The 20,009-nt window shown below is 42.3% G+C and overlaps 2 protein-coding genes across 4 annotated transcripts; both read left to right on the forward strand.

Annotated features, from left to right (window-relative positions):
• The first annotated feature begins 1,537 nt into the window (after positions 1–1,537).
• tmem220 (transmembrane protein 220) lies at positions 1,538–7,575 on the forward strand. The gene is made up of 6 exons (XM_084329549.1): positions 1,538–1,847; positions 5,107–5,136; positions 5,467–5,527; positions 5,958–6,081; positions 6,570–6,629; positions 7,015–7,575. Exons 1-6 carry the CDS (start codon positions 1,740–1,742, stop codon positions 7,145–7,147), a joined length of 516 nt encoding a protein of 171 aa, XP_084185675.1. The 5' UTR covers positions 1,538–1,739; the 3' UTR covers positions 7,148–7,575.
• A 296-nt stretch (positions 7,576–7,871) lies between these two features.
• On the forward strand, positions 7,872–19,596 carry sco1 (synthesis of cytochrome C oxidase 1). Of its 3 annotated transcripts, none has more exons than XM_084329531.1 (7): positions 7,872–8,152; positions 8,280–8,408; positions 11,944–12,034; positions 15,152–15,349; positions 16,038–16,130; positions 16,243–16,358; positions 18,109–19,596. In XM_084329531.1, the coding sequence occupies exons 1-7, from the start codon at positions 7,976–7,978 to the stop codon at positions 18,241–18,243; spliced, it is 939 nt and encodes a 312-aa protein (XP_084185657.1). In that variant the 5' UTR covers positions 7,872–7,975; the 3' UTR covers positions 18,244–19,596. The 3 variants fall into 3 exon arrangements, with proteins under 3 accessions (XP_084185657.1, XP_084185658.1, XP_084185659.1); XM_084329532.1 differs by having other exon boundaries at positions 7,872–8,149; XM_084329533.1 differs by lacking the exons at positions 7,872–8,152; positions 8,280–8,408 and adding an exon at positions 8,462–8,563.
• Positions 19,597–20,009: the final 413 nt, after the last annotated feature.

Raw genomic sequence — 20,009 nt, forward strand, 5'->3', positions numbered from 1 at the left:
TCCACTCTTCTGACTGTTTTAGCGCATGTACCTCTTCCACTGCCTGCCCTTGTTGCAGTGTCCTGCTATTAGACCTTGACAGCTCATACGCTCTACATATTTTTAGGCATGTTTCCATAGTCAGCCTATCCTCCCTGAGCAGTCTCTCTCTTAGTTCTGAGCTATTTGTACCACATACAATTCGATCTCTGATCAGGGAATCTCTAATGTCCTCAAAGTTGCAACTACTAGCAAGCATTCTTAAGTCTGTTACATAGCTGTCCACGTTTTCATCCAATCCTTGGTTCCTGATAAAGAATCTGTATCTTTCCACTGTTTCATTTACTTTTGGATTGCAGTACTCGTCAAATTGCTTGATAATAGTCGTCACTGTTGTCTTCGCCGACGGACTCGGCAGAGTTGTCCATAGTTCTCTGCCCTTTTCTCCGACGAGATATTTAAATAGCTTGACTTTTGTTGTCTCTTCAGCGTCGGGCATGGTAAGGTCTGTATACAATGTGAACTCCTCCTTCCAACTTTTCCATGCCTTCGCCAAGTTGCTGGAGTCCAAAAGTAGTAGACCAGGAGGTCTCAGCGCATTTAGCCCTTCCATCGCCGATAGCTAGTAAGGGTTTTCTCCCCGAAGTCCGTGTTAGCCACTGACAGCTCGCCACTGACAGCTCGCCACTGACAGCTCGCTAGCTCAACTCTTTACTTCTCCCGCTACCGCGCGAATTACTTTCCCGATCTGTACCCAGCTGTCACCATGTTTCAATGTGTTCCGTCCGTGTCCCGACTGTACACAATGAAGGGTTAAAGCAGACTTGCTTACTTGTACTTTATTCACAGTTGTTATGGTTACAACATAAGCTTGGTTCCACCCTAAGCGAACCCTCGGTGTCACCTCTAAAAGCGTCCTACGTGCAACAGCACTTAAATAGAACAATCCTATTGTTACACCATGTACATGTCAAAATACTTCCCAAAGGTCAGTGAATACCACAACCACAACACCAGAGGAAGCTCAACCAATCATGTTAAACCCAGATTCGGCTCAAACAAGGGACTAAACACGTTTCGCAATTATGACACATCAATGTGGAACGCCCTACCCAAATCTGTAAAGGAATGTGAATCCCTACCGCATGTATATATTCCCTCCCCGCCGTATGTATATTTCTCTCCCACCCACCCACCCCCTCCAAATGTACCGTCTCCACCCCACCGTATGTATATTTCTCTCCCACCCACCCCCTCCTAATGTACAGTCCCCTCCCCATCATATACTCTGTCAGGATCTAGGGGTAACAGTACTACATATTTGAATACCGTTTATGTCACAAATGTATCAGTACTAAATACCTATATGTCCCTATGCCATAAATGTCATGTATGTTGTTCCCTTCCCTTTCACGAGCTCCATGTAACGCGGAAGTGCAGTGGTCTCTATAGAACGCTGGTATGCTGACGTGACGACCCTTCCTTATTTGATCGTGTCCTTGTATGTAGACTGGGTAGTGGGTGGACCTTTAATAATAAGTTTGCACGGTTTGTTTAACTGGGTGAACAGGCGAGGTCCCCCCTTTGTTCCAATGAAATCCAGAGGAGGCACAGCGGGAGGATTCTTGAGACACATCGAATAACACACCGTCCTTACGGTTCTGTTGGACCAGGAAGACACTGGGGCGGCAGTAGTAGTGGTCCATGCACCGCAGTAGCTACAGAGCTAACGTTAGCCACGTTAGTGGTCAAGCAAAACAATGGGGGACGTTTGCAAAGATAACACTCAAGCGTATTGTCTTTCTGTTGTCTGGCGAGCTTGCAATGTTTGTATGGCCCTGTTCTTCGCTATGGCAACGTATGTCCAGGTGAGTTGTTCCCTAGTTTAGATACATACAGGCAGCACAAGTACAGTAGTGCAAATGTAGCAGGAAAGTGCAATACTAGTCATATTATTCATATACACAATGTACAGGTGATTATTAAACTTGGTATAAAATATACCAATTAGTACTACTGAGTATGTACATAAGTGTATTATATAAATGGAGACAGTATGTATGACTACTACTGGCCAGCAGCGTAAAGAGTAGGATATGTAGCCTATAAATATAGACATCGTAAAGGACTGATTGATTGAAAACTTTATTAACAGATTGCAGAATGGGTGAATGAATGAATGAATGAAAACTTTATTAACAGATTGCAGAATGGGTACAGTGCAGTACAGCTCAATACATACAATTGTTAAGGGGATGCAGACCAGAGAAAGACTTTCGTCTTGTTTACATCAGGGTCCCCCATTTTCAATTCATCGTAACATATATGACATACATGACATACAGATAGACAGTACTGCTACATCTATACATTTATGACATACCAGATTTGCAATTACAGTACTGTATTTGTGATACAAAAAGAGTCCAGAAAGAAAAGAGTATATACATTAGGCGTAGAAACTGTACATTGGATTGGGTAGGTGGGGGGGGGACTGTACATTGGAGGTGGTTGGGGGGGCGGGGGGGGGTTGGGTAGGAGTGGGGGGGGGGGGGGGGGGGGGGGGGGGTTGGGTAGGAGGGGTGGGTGGGGACTGTACATTGGAGGTGGTTGGGTGGGTGGGGGGGGGGGGTGGGTGGGGGACACTGTACAACTGTACAAACAACACTGTACATTGGATTATTGACAAGACCATACTTGGTAATTTACTGTACATTGGAGGGGGTTGTGTTCGGACATTTACAGGGGCCAGTTTCGAGTTGCAGTCTCCCTTAGGTGTTTTTTGAGAGTGTTTTTGAAAGTGGGTAGTGATTCACATTCCTTTACAGCTTTGGGTAGGGCGTTCCACATTGATGTGGCATAATTGCGAAACGTGTTTAGTCCCTTGTTTGAGCCGAATCTGGGTTTAACATGATTTGTGGAGCTCCCTCTGGTGTTGTGATCGTGGTATTCACTGACCTTTGGGAAGTATTTAGTCATGTACATGGGTACCTTGGTCGTGTAGTGTATCTTGTAGACCAGGCCCATTGCAAGTTGCTGTACTCTGTCGTCTACTCTAAGCCATCCTAGGTTGTCAAAGTGGGCAGGGGTGAGGTGGGTTCTAGGAGTAAGGTCAAGCAGTAGTCTGACCAGTTTGTTTTGAGATGTTTGTAATTTTGTTTTTAGCGCCTTTGAGGTGCTTTGGTACCATGAGGTGCAAGCATAGTCGTAGTACCCTTGAATGAGTGCTCCTGCTAGAGTCTTCAGGGTATTCTTGTTTACCAGTGAGGAGATCCGGTACAAGAAACGAGTTCGTTGGTTGACTTTTTTTATTACATTGGATGCCATTTTGTCACAGGAAAGATTTGCCTCTAGGATGGAACCCAGGTAGGTAATATCTTCTTTCCTTGTGACAATATTGTCACCCACTGTAACTGAGAAGCCGTCGGTCTTGCTGAGTTTGTTATTTGAACCGAAGAGAATGGACTCTGTTTTGCCCATGTGTAATGATAGTTTGTTATCAGCGAGCCATATGCAGATTTTGCTTAGTTCTGAGCTGAGGGTTTTTTCAACCTGTAACTTGTTCTTGTCAGAGACCAGCAGGGCTGAGTCGTCCGCAAACAGGAACAAGTTGCAGTCACAAGCTGACGACATGTCATTTGCATAAATTAGGAACAGTAGCGGACCTAGTATGCTTCCTTGTGGAACACCACAGTTTACTGTGAGGGGGGGGGATAGGGTACCGTTTACCTCCACCATCTGCTCTCTCCCCTCCAGGTAGGATTGCATCCAGCTCACTGATAGACTATCAAAACCAATTGCTTTTAGCTTGTCAATCAGAATGGTGTGATTGACAGTGTCGAAGGCCTTTTGTAGGTCCAGCATGACCATGCCGCAGTATTTGCCCGCGTCCACCTCTTGTTTGATGTGGTCGTTTAAATAGAGAAGGCATGTGTCAGTGGAGTGGGATGTTCTGAAGCCAGATTGGAATTCGTAGATTAGTTTTTTTTCCGCAAGGTATTTTTCGACCTGTTCGTATACAATTTTTTCCATGACTTTCGAGATGGAGGTAAGGATAGAAACAGGGCGGTAGTTGCCTGGGTCTAATTTACTGCCTTTTTTGTGCAGAGGGGTCACTCTCGCAATTTTGAAGTCCTTGGGGACGTGTCCCTGTTTTATAGAGAGGTTTATTATGTGTGTGATGACTGGGGTGATGGCGGCTGCTGAGTCTCTGAGGAATTTGGAGGGGATGTTGTCATGGCCAGTGGCCTTGTTAGGTTGGAGGGCGCTCATTTTTTTGAGTACCTCATCTGTTGTTACCATTTCCAGTTTGAAGTCGTCTTTGTGGACCCCTAGGTTTTTGTAGTAAGCTACTATGTGTTCTACCCCATAATGCCCTGAGTGGGAGGGTAGTTTGTTTACCAGTGTTGTGGCTATGTTTGTGAAGAAACTATTTAAGTAATTGGCTACATCCAGCTTTTCTGTGATGAGCGTGTTGTCCGTCTTTATGTTTATGTTTGAGAATCTGGTTTTAAGTTTTTTACTGCAGCCTAGTTGGTTATTGAGTAATTTCCAAAGTTCACGCGGTTTGTTTTTGTTTTCCTCGGTTTTGTCATTGATGAATTTTTTCTTTGCTGTTTTGATCATGGAGTTTACATCATTTCTTAGACGAAAGTCTTTGAATGAATGAATGAAAACTTTATTTAACAGATTGCAGAATGGGTACAATACAGTACGGCTCAATACACACAATTGTTAAGGGGATGCAGACCTGAGAAACAGTTTGTACAATTGTATGTATTGAGCCGTACTGTATTGTACCCATTCTGCAATCTGTTAAATAAAGTTTTCATTCATTCATTCAAAGACTTTCGTCTTGTTTACATCAGGGTCCCCCATTTTCAATTCATCATAACATATATGACACACACCCACACGACATACAGATAGACAGTACTGCTACATCTATACATTTATGACATACCAGATTTGCAAATACAGTACTGTTTGTGATACAAAAAGAGTCCAGAAAAGAGAGTATATTTGACGTACACTGTATCTGCAGGTACAGATAGAGGATAGGGAGTTGTTCCCTAGTACTGACTTAGTGAAACATTCACTAAAACCTCGGCTATACTTTCCCTTTAGATCAATGACCCCGATGCAGTATTATGGATGGTAAGAATAACATACTGTTGATATACACTATAGCATATTGTATTGTAACTCAGTTACTTTTCTACTCTGCATTGTACATTGTATATATGTTGAACACTTGTCTACGTACTTGACTTCTATTTTATACTCACTATACTTATTTTATACTTATCTATTTTTATCTAGCACAATCTCTGGAGCAAAACAGAAAGAAGCATTGTATATAAACGTATTCTGTACTTCTGTATGACAACTAATAAAGAAACTTGAAACTTGTATTAGCTATAACTTGTATTTTAATCTAATCTATTTCTGTATCAATATTACATCAACATCAGTTTTCTGTTACAGGTTGGTTATGGTGTTCCAGCAACCCTCAGTTTGTTTATCGGCCTGAGGCCTCATGTGACAGGTAAGATTTAGATACATCCATTTCACAATTGCAAGTCAGTTGACCTATTGCGAAAAGGCTTGTAAAAACTTTTGACAGACTGCTGGATGTAAATTTTTGACCCGTGTTGATGGTGCCATCTTCTGGTTTTATTACGATAGTGCAACTGCGTAAAACCCAACCAGAGACTGACATTTTTGATTTGAATCCATAAAACTAGTCTTGAACATTCGATTTAGGTGATTCAAGTTACAGCGTTACATACTGACAAATAATTATTTTAGTTATTCAATTATATTGAACTACTAATGCAAACATAATTCAAGCATTGTTTAAAAGTGACGCATAGATCATAACCTATTATATTATTCTACAATCTATAGCTAATATATATATATATATATATATATATATATATTTTTTTTTTTTATAAATCTTTTCTGTGTTCCAGAATCATTGCCTTGGAGGAGAATTGCTGACCTTCATGTGATGGTTTCCAGTGCTATTGTTGGCATGCTGGGATGGACACTTTACAAAGAGCGCATTACAGATATCTTCCAACAGGAGGAGGGCAGGTAGAATAGATGTTACTGTTACATTGTATTCATAACAACAAGCACCGACCGTAAAGTGCCAAGATTGGGGGCGACAGTGACTCAGGAGGTAGAGCAGTCATCGGGTAATCCAGAGGTTCTCTGTTCAATTCTCGCTCCTCCCGGGCAGCATGTCGAAGTGTCCTTGAGCAAGACACTTAACAACGAATTGCTCCTGATGAGCAGGTTGGCACCTTGCATGGTTGCCTCCGCCATCGGTGTGTGAATGTGTGAGTGAATGGGTCAAATGTGAGGAACAAATTGTAAAGCGATTAGGATAAAAGCGCTATATAAATGCACCATTTACCATTTACCAAGATTAGATATCAGGGAAAGACTTGGAGGAAGTATGGATGCTAGAAGCATGTGTAGTATTCATTAGCAGAACAGGCTAAATATTTAAATCATGTGATGCCTGTTTTAATAATATTTGACGTTTGGTTGTGATTTATTTAATTTTCTTCCTGTAGAGAGTTTTCTGGTCTAATGTTGACAATTGTCTGGCTTCTACTGAGTCGTCACTCTGGAAGGTAAGCTGACGCCGGTGTAGCTGAAAGATATTTCTAATATATCTCTGATTATTTAATATTTTTAAGGAACACGCCAACATTATGGGAAATGCTCTTACCGTGTTCTCCAGAGTCGTATGAGAAGATGGATACCAATTTCCTCTCTGTGTTCAGTAGAAAGCTATCCAGCTGCAAGCTAGCCTAGCTTAGCACAAATTAATGGAAGTGGATACGGATCAGCTAGCCTTGCTGTTGGCCAAAAACACCTCTCCCAGAGTTTTAAGCTTGGCTAGCTGATCCGAAAACACAGTAAGTGCATTTCCATTAATGTTGGCCTGTTCCTTTAAGAGAGAATTATATACTTAATCTATAATTTACCCATAACACTGTTATGTATTCCTTTTAGGAGTCCAGTTGGGATGTTGAGAGTGTCGACTGCTGTTGCCATCACAATCTTCCCCTTTGTGGCCTGGCTATACTACTATATCAACAAGGAATTGAGGACCAACTGGCCCTCCCATTGTAAAAATGCTATTTAGATCTATTCCAGAAATGTTTCACTCAACATTCCTGCTACAAAATTAATCTGCCACAAAATACATTGATTGATTGATTGATTGAAAATTGTATTAACAGATTGCAGAATGGGTACAATACAGTACAGCTCAATACACACAATTGTTAAGGGGATGCAGACCAGAGAAAGACTTTCGTCTTGTTTACATCAGGGTCCCCCATTTCCCCCCATGTATTATATGTTCATGGACCAACACTCTGCTTGTCAAGTAAATATACATACAGTATTCTAAGAAGAAATAAACACTAAAAGATGGTTCCTTATCAGAGGTGTGTTGTTCTGGCCATGTGTGTGATTGTAGTATTGCCTGAACACTTGGACTTCTGTATCAGTATTTGTTCAGTTTAATGCTGGCCACTACATTTCAACACACATTCTTTATAAAGTGAGGTGTGCCTTGTAATTATATATTTAATAAACAATTGGTTGTGTAATTACTACTTTTATGCATATGTTTTTTCAGAACAATTACATTTGACTAAACTTTTAATTAAAGATTTAGCTAATTGTTCTATTGCACAGTGCTAGATGTCAGTAGAGGACACTTGGTCCTATGAAGGACCGCAAAAGAAGAAATGGCAATGCGTCACGTCCGGTTACTGCCTAAAATGACAGTGGCGCTCGTCCACTGGTCTCGGAACAGTTTGGGAATAACCGCTTTAGATTTACAGAATGAGAGATTGACGTTGTGCACAGGTACAAACGGACTCTAGGTCAGGTATGCTTAATCTGCCGTCCTGATTACTGTAGTGTAAATTCACCGCAACTTCCTCATGTGGCACAGCACTACATGCTTGAAGTCATGACTTTTTTATCACACCAGACGTTAGTGTGTCGTTTGTTTAATCGCATTGCCTTGCAAAGATGTACCAATGCTGCACACACTACCAGATTCATACACGGCACTTTACAAGGAAAGACTGGAGCGACACACTCGGACCTGTCATCAAGAGTCCACAGTCTGGTGGTAGGTCGACGAAGGATGCGTGGGTTTTTAAGATCGAGTCTGGTAGGGTTAGTTTTGGGAAGCACATGTGGGTTGTAAACGTATCAGTAACACGGAGTGACTGTTGCTGTTTTGACTTGTCCACCAGGCACAAGTGGAAGTGGATCGATGTTGGACGTGCAGGACGTCACGATGGTTGCCTCAACGTTACTCAAGAGCATTTTCTTCTCTGCCTCCACCACCGCCATCATCTGGTGACAAATGGAAAAAAGCAGGGGTATGTATTATATTACAAGGTGCGCAAAGATGGCAGCCTCCTGGGTTTGAGTTCATGTCATCTGATTTGACCCGTTTCTGTGGGCTTGACTCACTAGTCCAGTGGTTCTCATCATGGGGGTCCTTGAGGTGTTTCCAGGGGGTCTCAGGAAAAAAGTAGGTTAATTTTGTTATTATACTCAACTGTGTCAACATTTATAGCTATGGAAATGTGAACAAAATCACATCTAATAACAAAAATCTTCTCAGATGGGGGGTCCTGGCTTGAGACGTAAAAGCTAGAGCACCACTGTTCTAGTGTAACCATAATCAGCATTTGTACTTCATTCTGTCTGCTTGCGTGCCCAAGTTATATGATTTGTGAAGTCATCCATTCATTGTCTGCCTTTGATTAATATCATAATCCTAGTATTTCACTCTTGAGCCGTTTAAAGGCTGCATTTACCAATAGGCCTGCACACTACACCTGGATCTTTCAGTGTAAATCGAGCAACCGTGTCTATTTTCACATTTGATTATTTCATGAGATATTATTATGATTCCAGTCTTTTGTAGACAGAGGGAACCTGATTGTACCTACGGTAGTCACCTAGTGCCTTCAAGAGAAGATGATGTGTGTTGTCTCTCATTTCATTGTAGACTACGAGCATCTGTGTCTAAGCACGATACCAACATTTTGACTTTGATACCGATACAAGCTTAAGTATCACGATACCTTCTAAAACGATACCACAATAATCTTTTGCACACATCTATTTTACCGGTAGTCGTTAATGGAGTGAAGCGTTCGCACTGTCGAGCTTTAGACAGAATCACAAACGGACAATGTAGAAAATACTTTTTTTTATCCACTTTTTCTCCCATTTTTTCTATATTTTCTCCCATCCCAATTTCGTATCATCCAATTCAACCCTCCCCTGTCACGGACGCTGTTTCTTGCCTCCCACAAGCCGGCTGCAATGTGGACTAAGTCATACATAGCACAAGTCCCCTCCGGTACTTGAGGTAACAGCAGTCGCATCTTTTCACCTGCGCAGCTCGATCTCTTAGTGGCGAGGAGTAACGCGTGGGAGGCTCACGCTGCCCCCGACACTTTCTGATTCTACTGCGCAGGCGCACCAACCGACCTGTAGGAGTCGCTGTCCACAACGCCCGATCCCCACCCATCAGTTTCCCACCCCCTAATACGGCCAATGTGTATTAGTACGGACGACCAGCTAAACTGAAAGCAAATGTGGAGCGCTGGGCTCGAACTGACGAGCCCAGCGTTTCCAGCATTTCGTGGCGAGCGCCTTGCCCACTACGCCACGTAGCCGCCCACAATGTAGAAAATACCTTGTGTGTTCAGCTTGATACGCCCACTATGCAAAGCGTGCACTCTCTCACACTCACACCGCAGAGTATTGGACCGCTATTAACGTCTGGGTATCACGATATTTTTCAGGTATAGGTGTATCGTGCAACCCTAGTCTAAACAATGATTGAACGCTGCACTGTGAGATAACCTGGGAGGACCCTTTCAGCCCAAGAGGCCTCTGTCTTCTTAACACTTTGACTGCCACACATACTGTATGGCTTATCCTTACCCTTAGGTAGGTCATTGCACTATGTTTTTGGCGAAGCTGTGTGTGTGTTCTGTATTATAGCTGTAGAGACGGTGTGGCTCATTTTGACAAACATTACTTGTAGTCCAGCATGGGAATAATAGTTTGTTTCCACATGCTGTAGTTTGTAGTTTATTACGCGCTAAACATCGCGCATTTCCAACATAATAGTATTTTTTCATTGATCGCGAGATAAAACGTGTTATGTGCAATAAGCCCAAACTGTTCTGGCTGATCCCCTGAAACCCTGAATACTCCAAAATCAAAGGTATATGACATATGTATCATCACAAAAATAATAATAATAAAAAAATAAAAAAAAACTCTAAACTATGATCGCGTTTGCCGAGCATGTTTTTTGTCCAGGTGAAACATAACTGTGATCGTTAGAAAAACACGTTTCAGATTTGGTAAAATAGACATAGAATGTACCTTACCTTAGCCAGAAGGTATTCCAAGAAGAATAATTCCACGTGATCGCATTGCCATTGCGATTACCAGTGTATATGTCTATACACGTTTCGATGGTCAAATACGCTTAGGCGGCGGAATTTCTAGGCGATCAATGATTGTGAATCTATGTCCCAGCAGGAGGAGTGGCCACTGGCCAAGCAGAAATGAAAGTTAGTGTGATTTAACCCAGCCATCGCAGTTCAGACACGGACGATACCACCACCTGGTGATAGTCGATCGGCATTGCAGTTTTTTTTTTTATCTACCTTTTCTCCTTTTCTTCTGTGATTTTTCTCCCCATCCCAATTTACCTCTCGTGCCAATTCTCCCTCCCCTGTCCTGATCGTTGCTCGCATATGCCCCCGACTGGCTGGTTGTAGGGAGGATAGAAGCCTTGCATCACATGTCCCCTCCGATACATGTGGAGGCAGCCTGTCACATCTTTTCACCTGCCAGCGCGGACTCTCATTTGGAGAGGAGTAACGTGTAGGAGGCTCACACTGCCCCCGCCATTTTCCTGACTTTGCTGTGCAGGCGCCCCAACCGACCTGTAGGAGTCGCTGTTCACAACGACCAGACTACCACCCTTCGACTTCCCACCCGCTAACTCTGCCAATTGAGTTAGTATGACGGCTGGCCCAAGCCGGAGGCAACGCTGACAGCCGGATTCGAACTTGGTGTCTCTTGCGTTGGTGACGAGCGCAATGTCCGCTGCGCCACCCAGCCTCACCTCGGCTTTGCAGTTCTAATGTGTGCGGATGGTCGAAAATTATGCAGATCGCTCTGGGCAAGTCTGTAGAGCAGGGATCAAAGTAAAAAGATCAAATGATCCAAAAATAACTTTTTACGTTTTTGGCACTCAACCGTTGTCCGCCAAACACGGCGTTTTACGTTTTTGGCACAGAAAGTGTTAAGGCACTAGTGTTATTATAAAATGATAAATATTTGATTTGGCTGTATTTTCTTTGTGATGAAACCATCTGATATTGATCATGACTGACACAACCATTGGATTTGGGCATAACAGCGTATCTGCGGGGTATTCAAAACTATTACATTCACAATTCTCAATTTAAGGCCTTAACAGGTTTTAAAAGTCTTAAAGTTCATTTGCACAGGTATTAAATTTTGGGGGGGGGGGCAGCCTGGGTGAAATAATATTAAATATATGAAATGTTTTTGTATGCAAGGCGTTGTATTTCACGGGCTACCGGGAGCTTGTGCATCTGGCGAGAGCTTGTATGGAATGCGCAATCATTTAAATAAGTGCAGCCACCAGTTCAGTGTCGTTATGTGTTTTTATTTTATTTTGCTAGTGTGGTCGTTAAATTGGTATTCAATTTTGCTGTGGTATTAAAAAGGTCTTAAAAAGTCTTACATTTAACTTGTTGAAAACCTGCATGATATAAACTAGACTGACAAATGTTTATCTTGATTATATGTCCTTCAATATCTTGTGTCATCTTCTCTTCTCCACAGCCTGTCACATGGAAATCCTTGGCAATAACATTTGCTCTCGGTGGAACTCTCCTGGGAGCGATGAAATATTTCAAAAAAGAGAAGGAAGAAAGTGAGTTTTTCACCATCCATGTTCACATCAGATCAAATGACTGGGTTATTGAAGATCATGTAGGGGGACCAAAAAAATGCAGATTAGTTTTGCACAGATCCATTTACATCTTAATGAAATGATAAGGTAGCAGTTCCTATAAGATCAGATATTCCTTTTATTAGATTCATTAGTACAGTACAACAAAAAGACGGTTGGCATTCAACCAGAGTGCAAATGTAGCAGTAAAGTGCAACAGCAATATACAATGTATTTTGTATGAAAGTATTCTGTACTTCTGTATGACAACTATTAAAGAAACTTGTACAGGTGATTAAACTGGGTACAAATACAAAATATACAAATTGGTACAACGGAGTGTAGTGCTAATCAGATGTATGTACACAGTTGTATAATATGTACAGTAATACAGGTATAAAGACAATATGGTAGTAGTCATACTGGCCAGCAGCATAACTAGTAAGAGTAGGATATGTACAGATATAGATATAGTCTCTACAGTAGAGCTGTCCCCAAGCCTGTTTTTGGGATTCCAACATTCACCAGGGTTTTTCGAACGGATGTTCGAACCATCGTTTTTAATCATGCAAAAAATGTCCTCCCTAAATACTTTTAGCGCACATTTACGCATATAACGTAACGCATATGCGCACATTGCTGCCGTTATTAACAGTACTGGTCACGGGAGGCTTCAATAATGTTTGGATGAAAGGCGGCTGCGTAGCACAGCGGACTAAGCGCCTGTCTACCACCGCAGAGACACTGGTATCGAATCCGGCTGTCAGTGGTCCCTCCGGCTTGGGCGGTCGTCATACTGACACAATTGGCAGTGTCAGCGGGTGGGAAGCTGGTGGGTGGTATTCTGGTCGTTGTAAACAGCGACTCCTACAGGTCGGTCAGGGCGCCTGCACAGCGAGGGAAGGAACTGGGTAAGGTAGTGTGATCCTCCCACGCTTTACACTTCCCCAGTGAGAGTCCTCGCTGTCAGGTGAAAAGAGGCTGCTGGCTGTCTCCTATGTATCGGAGGAAGCATCTGATAGACTTCAGGGCTCCCTAGACCGACCAGTGGGAGGCACATGCACGCAACGACCAGGAAGGGGAGGGGGGAATTGGCATAACGACTAAATTGGGATGGGAGAAAAATACAGAAAAAATAGGAGAAAAAGTGGATAAAAAAATAATAATAACGTTTGGATGATAATCCATTTTGTGAATCCATTTGTTGAAACATCTTTGTTGGCCGACGGCTGCTGCTATCTTAACGTTAGCAAGCTAAAGCCAAGGGCTGCGCTCTGCATAGCTTAATTAACGTGCATAACATAACTTACCCGTGTAACGTTAAGTAACTTGTGTTCCGCTGGGAAAGCATCAGCATCAATGCATACACTTGGTTTAATCCAAACGTCCATTCGGAAACGTTGTATTATGAAATAAGACTGGTGAGTGTGGGAAAATGGATGGATTATCCAATGGGGGGTCCGGGAGGGGGGGGGGGGGGGGGTACGAGCTGGAGCATATGTGTGTAGGTTTTTAGATAACAGGTATTAAGGGTATATCCTATATAAGACAATTAACTAAAATGTGATTTCATTGGATGTGCACTGTCAACTAATGCTTGTATATCTTATCGTGTGTTGTCATGTTTGTTTGTGTTTGTTTAAAAAAATAAACTCACTAAACTCTCTCTTTTGCATGTTTGACTCATTTCCTGATATGACAGGGAGTCGGGGACCCCTCCTCATCTCACTAGACTGTGTTGTTGTGACCCGTGTTCGCGTGTGACTTTCGAATTATTGTAAACACAACATTGTGATATTCTGATATATATATCACATTCTGATATATATTTTTCGTGTAAAACAAATAAAAAAAATTATAAATTAAAAAGCGGAGGTTCAAACCCATTAATTACGAAGGTCCGAATGTTTGGGCTCAGCCCTCTACAGATATGTAAAATGACTATGTGCAGGTAAGTACAGGCAGAAAGATATTCCTTTATTGATCCCCTTTGGGGAAATTCAAGATAAGACGAGGCATTGCTATTTTTTCATCTACATAATTTCATGGATCTGTAACTAACACAACGCAAGGATTCAACGTCTCCGATGACATCACTGGTGGCCATATTCAAACTCATTCACTCTCAATAACTGTCAAACTAAATAAATGTCACAAAACCGCTTAGCGTTTTCGTGTGAAATTATTCTTAGCATGCGACGTCCCTCATTATGGGACGTTTTTCGGACTTTTGGCAACCGGCACTTTGGCGACCCCTAGTGGCTCGGATGTGCATATTTTGTAATACAATATATATATCGAATTGAAGCCTTATTTGTTGCCTGTCGATGGCGACAAAATCCGCTCAGCGGTTCTCGAGTTACATGCCGGTATTTGAGGCTTGTGCAAAGTACACGGTATTGTGCAAAATACCACTCCCGACTCAGGCTGCAGTAGTTCTGTCAATCTAGATCCGATCTCGAAAATTATTGTGGATCGTTGTAGCCAATGAGTGTGGCAATGATACCCCATGTGGGGATGTGTCAATCAGGGATCTAGGTGAACAACTAAATTCTTAACAGGAAGCCAAATTAATTGAAGTCTATGAGAAAACTGAGTTTTTCTTTGTACACAGTTGACCAAAATCACTCCTAATCACTAATTTCTGAATGGATCTTTATGAAATTTGGATATGTACTACATAGGGCTTCAGGCTATGGCTCCGTCTGGATTTGTAAGCCATACCACCTTCTGGGGAAATACTACCTCTGGACTACTAACTACTACAGAAAAACTTGAGTAACAAGTTTTTCTACAACTCAAGTTCAGACCTATGTTACTCTATTACGTTAGCACTAAAAGTGAATTTTAGTGCTAATTTAACTTCAGAATGTCATAATTCATTCATTCATTCAGACCAGGCTTATGCATGTGCTATAAGTATAAAGTATGTTGTTTTGGTTTGCAAAAAAAGTATGCAGTCCTCAAAAACGAAAACTAAAATGGCCAATTTTGGGGGCGCTTGCTACGGTCCTTTGTTTTAGATTTTGAATCGACCAGAAAAGGAAAAGGATAGTGAGTAAGCATGATCTAACGCTCTTTGTCGATTTACGTCTGCAGTGATTGAAAGAGAGAGGACCAAGTCGATAGGGAGGCCGGCCATCGGGGGCCCTTTCTCCCTCATCGATCATAATAACAAACCCAGCAAGAGTGAGGACTTCCTGGGACAGTGGGTCCTAATCTACTTTGGGTTCACACACTGCCCAGACATCTGCCCCGACGAGATAGAGAAGATGATCGAAGTTGTCGATGAAATAGGTAATGTGAACTATTTGTCGTCTATATTTATGATGCACAGCATATTGTGTACAATTAAAGGATAACTTTGCTATTTTGGACCTTAGACCCTATATACCCTTAGACCCTACCGTGTACCTGACACATAGAGACCATAATTGAGCTAGCTACAATTTCCCTGCACGCTCTCACAGGGCTACAATAGCAGACAATAGGGCAATCGTAAAAGCACAAGGATACATGTGCTTTTCCAAGACTGGAAGCTCAGGGTGTATTCTTACCAGTCTCTGTTTGCTCTCCTGTGAAATGTATCACAATCACAACATTTTGACATGCTTTGTGGCCTGTCCCTCTGTACAACTAGTGTGTAAGTTTACACACAGTGCGGTTGGTGAAATAGTTCCGTTTCAAATGGAACTGTTGTTTCAACATTATGATTGCGATACATTTCACAGGAGAGCATACTGAGACCGGTAAGAATACACCCTGAGCTTCCCATCTTGGTAAAGCACATTTATAGTTGTTTTTACAAATGGATTTTCGATTTGCCCATTGTGAAATTATGGTTCTGGATCACCGTTCAGTGAAATTAAGGTACATGGTAGACTGACGAGAAGAGGGTCTAAGGTCCAAAATGGCAAAGTTATCCTTTAAATGTATTAGTGCCACTGTTTTACTAAAATGCCCTGTTCTATACCTCTTTCCACAGACAGAATAAAGCCTATTCCGAACCTGACCCCGCTCCTCATCACCATTGATCCTGACAGGGACACGCCGGAAGCCATGGCGACGTATGTCAAAGGTACAAACAACACAACTTAAATCCCAATGTGAGCCATTTATTTTAGGTTATATAGGTATTGTTTCTTGTGCTCTTATTGGTCCGAGTCTTAATGACACGCTGTGCTTTCCAGAGTTCTCCCCGAAGCTGATTGGCCTGACGGGGACCGTGGCTCAGGTGGAGCAGGTGTCCCGGGCCTACAGGGTGTACTACAGTCAGGGCCCGAAGGACGAGGACAACGACTACATCGTGAGTTGTCTCACGTTTCTCTGTGTTATTATTGATGACGTGGGCATGTGTGCTAATTAGGGTTGCCATTTGAACCGATACCGGTACCTGTATCGGTTCTTTGAATTCGGTATAGGTACCTTTTTTCGGTACTTAACTCTCTGTAATAACGAAACAAAAAAGAATCACTTGAAGAAAATAAGTCCAAACTTCTCAATTTCAACATTGCTATTTATTTAGAACATTTTCTTATTTATTGTTGTAAAACACCACACAAAATAAATTGCATGGTCATGTATTATGTTTTTAAATATAATATAATTAAATATAAACATTATCTGGCCATCCTCAGTAAATATGATCAAACTCCTCTGACCTCGTCTGGTCTTTCCAAAGACACAAGAGATGGGACAGTAATATATATATATATATATATCTATTTGGGGAAAAGGCTCATATAAGCATGTAAAGGTAGTAGGTACCAACATTTGGTACCAATCTAGCATGAATCGGTACTTGGTAGTACCCATGTAATTCGGTCGGTACCCTTAACAGGTTCAGCGCCAGAGGTCGCTGTGGGCGTACTGCCGTGTGTGCCAGCGCTGTAATTAATGGGGATACATGCCGGTGTTTGCAGTGCTAAAACTATATTAAATATTATAGCTATGGATCTAATAATATAGTCGATTGTCATTGAGTTTCTTTCGGTCAAGATGCAAAAAAACAGATAACGATGAAAACCCAACTTTTCTCGGGTTTGGCGCCCAACGTTCGGTGAGTTAACCCGACTTATGTCGGGTCTGGCCTCCAATGTGTTAAAGGGGAACTATCTTATAAATGGCCTTTTCCAGTGTTTAGCATTATTTTCTAGCTATGTGGACTTATATTAATAGGATCTATGTCTCTAATTTTCAATTTGGCACATTCTTCCCATTCTCATCTCACAATATTGTCCCGTATCTGTGACGTCAGAGGTTTCTCATCTGCATAATAACGCCCGCCCCATCTATGCTTGTAGCCAACTGCTAACTGCCAGCTATGCATCTATGCTTGTAGCCAACTGCTAACTGCCAGCTATGCATCTATGCTTGTAGCCAACTGCCAGCCACCTGTATTACTCATTAAGAGAGACCGCTTGGCCCCTGCGCCCCTCTCTCTCTCTCTCTCTCTCTCTCTCTCTCTCTCTCTCACTCTCACTCTCACTCTCACTCTCACTCTCACTCTCACACTCACTCACTCACTCACTCACTCACTCACTCACACACACACACACAGATGTGTTTCATAAACTCACAGGAATTGTGTAAAAGTGCCCAAATAGTGAAAGAAATAGTAAAATAGTTCCTCTTTTTAAAAGTGCAGAGTTTGGTACCCAACCCTAGTGTTAATGAAGGAAGGAAATGTCCCCCTTTCTCTGATTCTCCCCTCTGTTGCAGAGTTTAAAACCTTGATCTACAACCTTTGTACATATTTTAATTGATTTGTTGTCCTTGCTTTTTGCCTCGCCTTGTTGTCTTATTGTGATATATGATACATTTTTATTTTATATGCCAGGTGATTTTATATGCCTTTTTTGGGCTTATTTCTGTATGTACACTCGACGTGACTGTAATGAGGGAAACCTCTGTTGCCTTTCGAGTTTAAATAAAGATTTGAAATGAAGATGAGGATCTAAGACTCTAGGTTAATTGACCTGTGAATCGGTGCAGAAAAGAGGGCAGGATTTGAGATCGGGTGAATGAAATCTCTTGTTTTCCTTACTTTCTTCCAGGTCGATCACACAATCATCATGTACCTCGTAGGTCCCGACGGAGAGTTTTTGGAGTACTTTGGACAGAACAAGAGGAACGTGGAGATCTCTAATTCCATCGCAGCGCACATGAGAAAGTACAAGAAGGCAAAGTAACCGGTTGCCCTGCCTACAAGGACCTGTTGTGTGAACCTTTTTCAGGGACCCCTTGCATTCTAGGGCAAGAGAAGAGAACAGACACTTGCACTGCTGTCTTATGTTATATATTTATTTTGGAGTGTAAAATCATATATGGTGTTAAGGTGTCTGCAATCTAACATTCCTGTCTTTGTGTTCACGATTGGTCGTGTGCATTAAGCATGTTTGCCACCTAGTTTGTCCGACATAGCTTGCTAACATAAAGAATCCGAAAGTAATTTTCACATTTGCCATTGTTTTAAACAGATTTCTCACTCCAGGCTTTGTGACAGGTTTTAGCTAGCAAGCTGCTATTAGCTACCTATGTAGTAAGGCTGCTCAATTATGGTAAATTGGCAAGTCACAATTGTTTAACACGATTACTCATTGATTTGTTTTACCTTTCTTCTCGACCAAAGGCTGTCTTTCTGTCATCTTCCACAAGTTACCAAACACATTTAAAAATAACAGGGGAAACCCTTCTCCCTCTCAACATGGGCTGAAACTACTGTTTTGGGGGGGAAGCACACCGCTGTGAAGGAAGGGTGCGCTGCATTTACAACACAAGAAAAAACGAGAGCAACATGCCAAAATCGTAATCTAAATGTGATTAGTTGCCCAGTCCTACTGGGTAGCCAACAATCCCACCACATGCAGAGAACTGCGTAAGGGGCATCACAAGGCGAATGATGTCGAAATAAAAATACACATAGCAGTCATAATTTATGCACCTGGTCCATTTACAAACATGGTCTCTGACATCAAGGCCAAGATTATCTTCTGTAACGATGTCTCTATTGTACCCGTGTCATTAATCAGCTGGATCACCGCTGAGACACTGGAAGGGGATCTGAGGGTGAATGGCACCCGCTTCACTTCGGTTTTCGCCCCGCTGGTTCAAGAGCCTTAGGGATAAAAATAATAGTCAAGCTATTTCCTCGACCCACGGGACGCGGGTTACATAGAAGTACACCGGGTGATGCACTAGCAGCGCCCCCAGAATACATGAAGATAAATAACATGCTCTGTGTGTTTTGCCCTTGATGCCAACCTACTGTATTATATGCCTCTCCCGTGCGGCCATTCTGGCTCCGTTTCTGGGGGTAATCGGCCCATACTGAAGTCGTCTTTCTATGAACAACATATGAATGGAATGATCATTCTCTATCTGGTAAATAATACGGAGGAGTTTACGGAGTTTTCTTTTCTGCTTTTATAACTCATGCCCTTTTTGTTTCATTCAAATATGATACCATAGGTAGTGGTACATATTATGCACTGTTATTATTTAATTTCCATTGCTCGCAAATGAAGCTCAGATTTCCAAATCCATATGAATGGTTGTTATTTATTTTGTCACGCTTTAACTCTTTGCCGCTTCGTGTCGTTCACGTCATGCGTCTCGGGACACCTGTCGTGTTCCTTCTCTGGCAGTGGGAGGAGCAACGCAGCAGCAGTTCAGCGCTCGTCGTCCTGACTGGCTGCTGCTTCGTGACGACAGGGATGCAGTACTTCTCCGGTCTACATCGGAGGGGTTTAGCTCTCATTGATCATATTCACACAGCAGCCGTTTTGCTCTTACGTCATGCTCAGGTTGGGATCCCTTTCCATCCTGTTCCCACGTATGTCGTGCTCCGGGATTCCAACCGGAGCATGACGTAAGAGCAAAACGACCACTGTGTGAATATGGTCAATTGCAGCCATACTAAGCTCCTGACTTGATCCCATTTATAACAGTGGAGGAA

The sequence above is a fragment of the Notolepis coatsorum genome, assembly GCF_963971535.1.
Source record: "Notolepis coatsorum genome assembly, chromosome: 14".
Taxonomy (NCBI): domain Eukaryota; kingdom Metazoa; phylum Chordata; class Actinopteri; order Aulopiformes; family Paralepididae; genus Notolepis; species Notolepis coatsorum.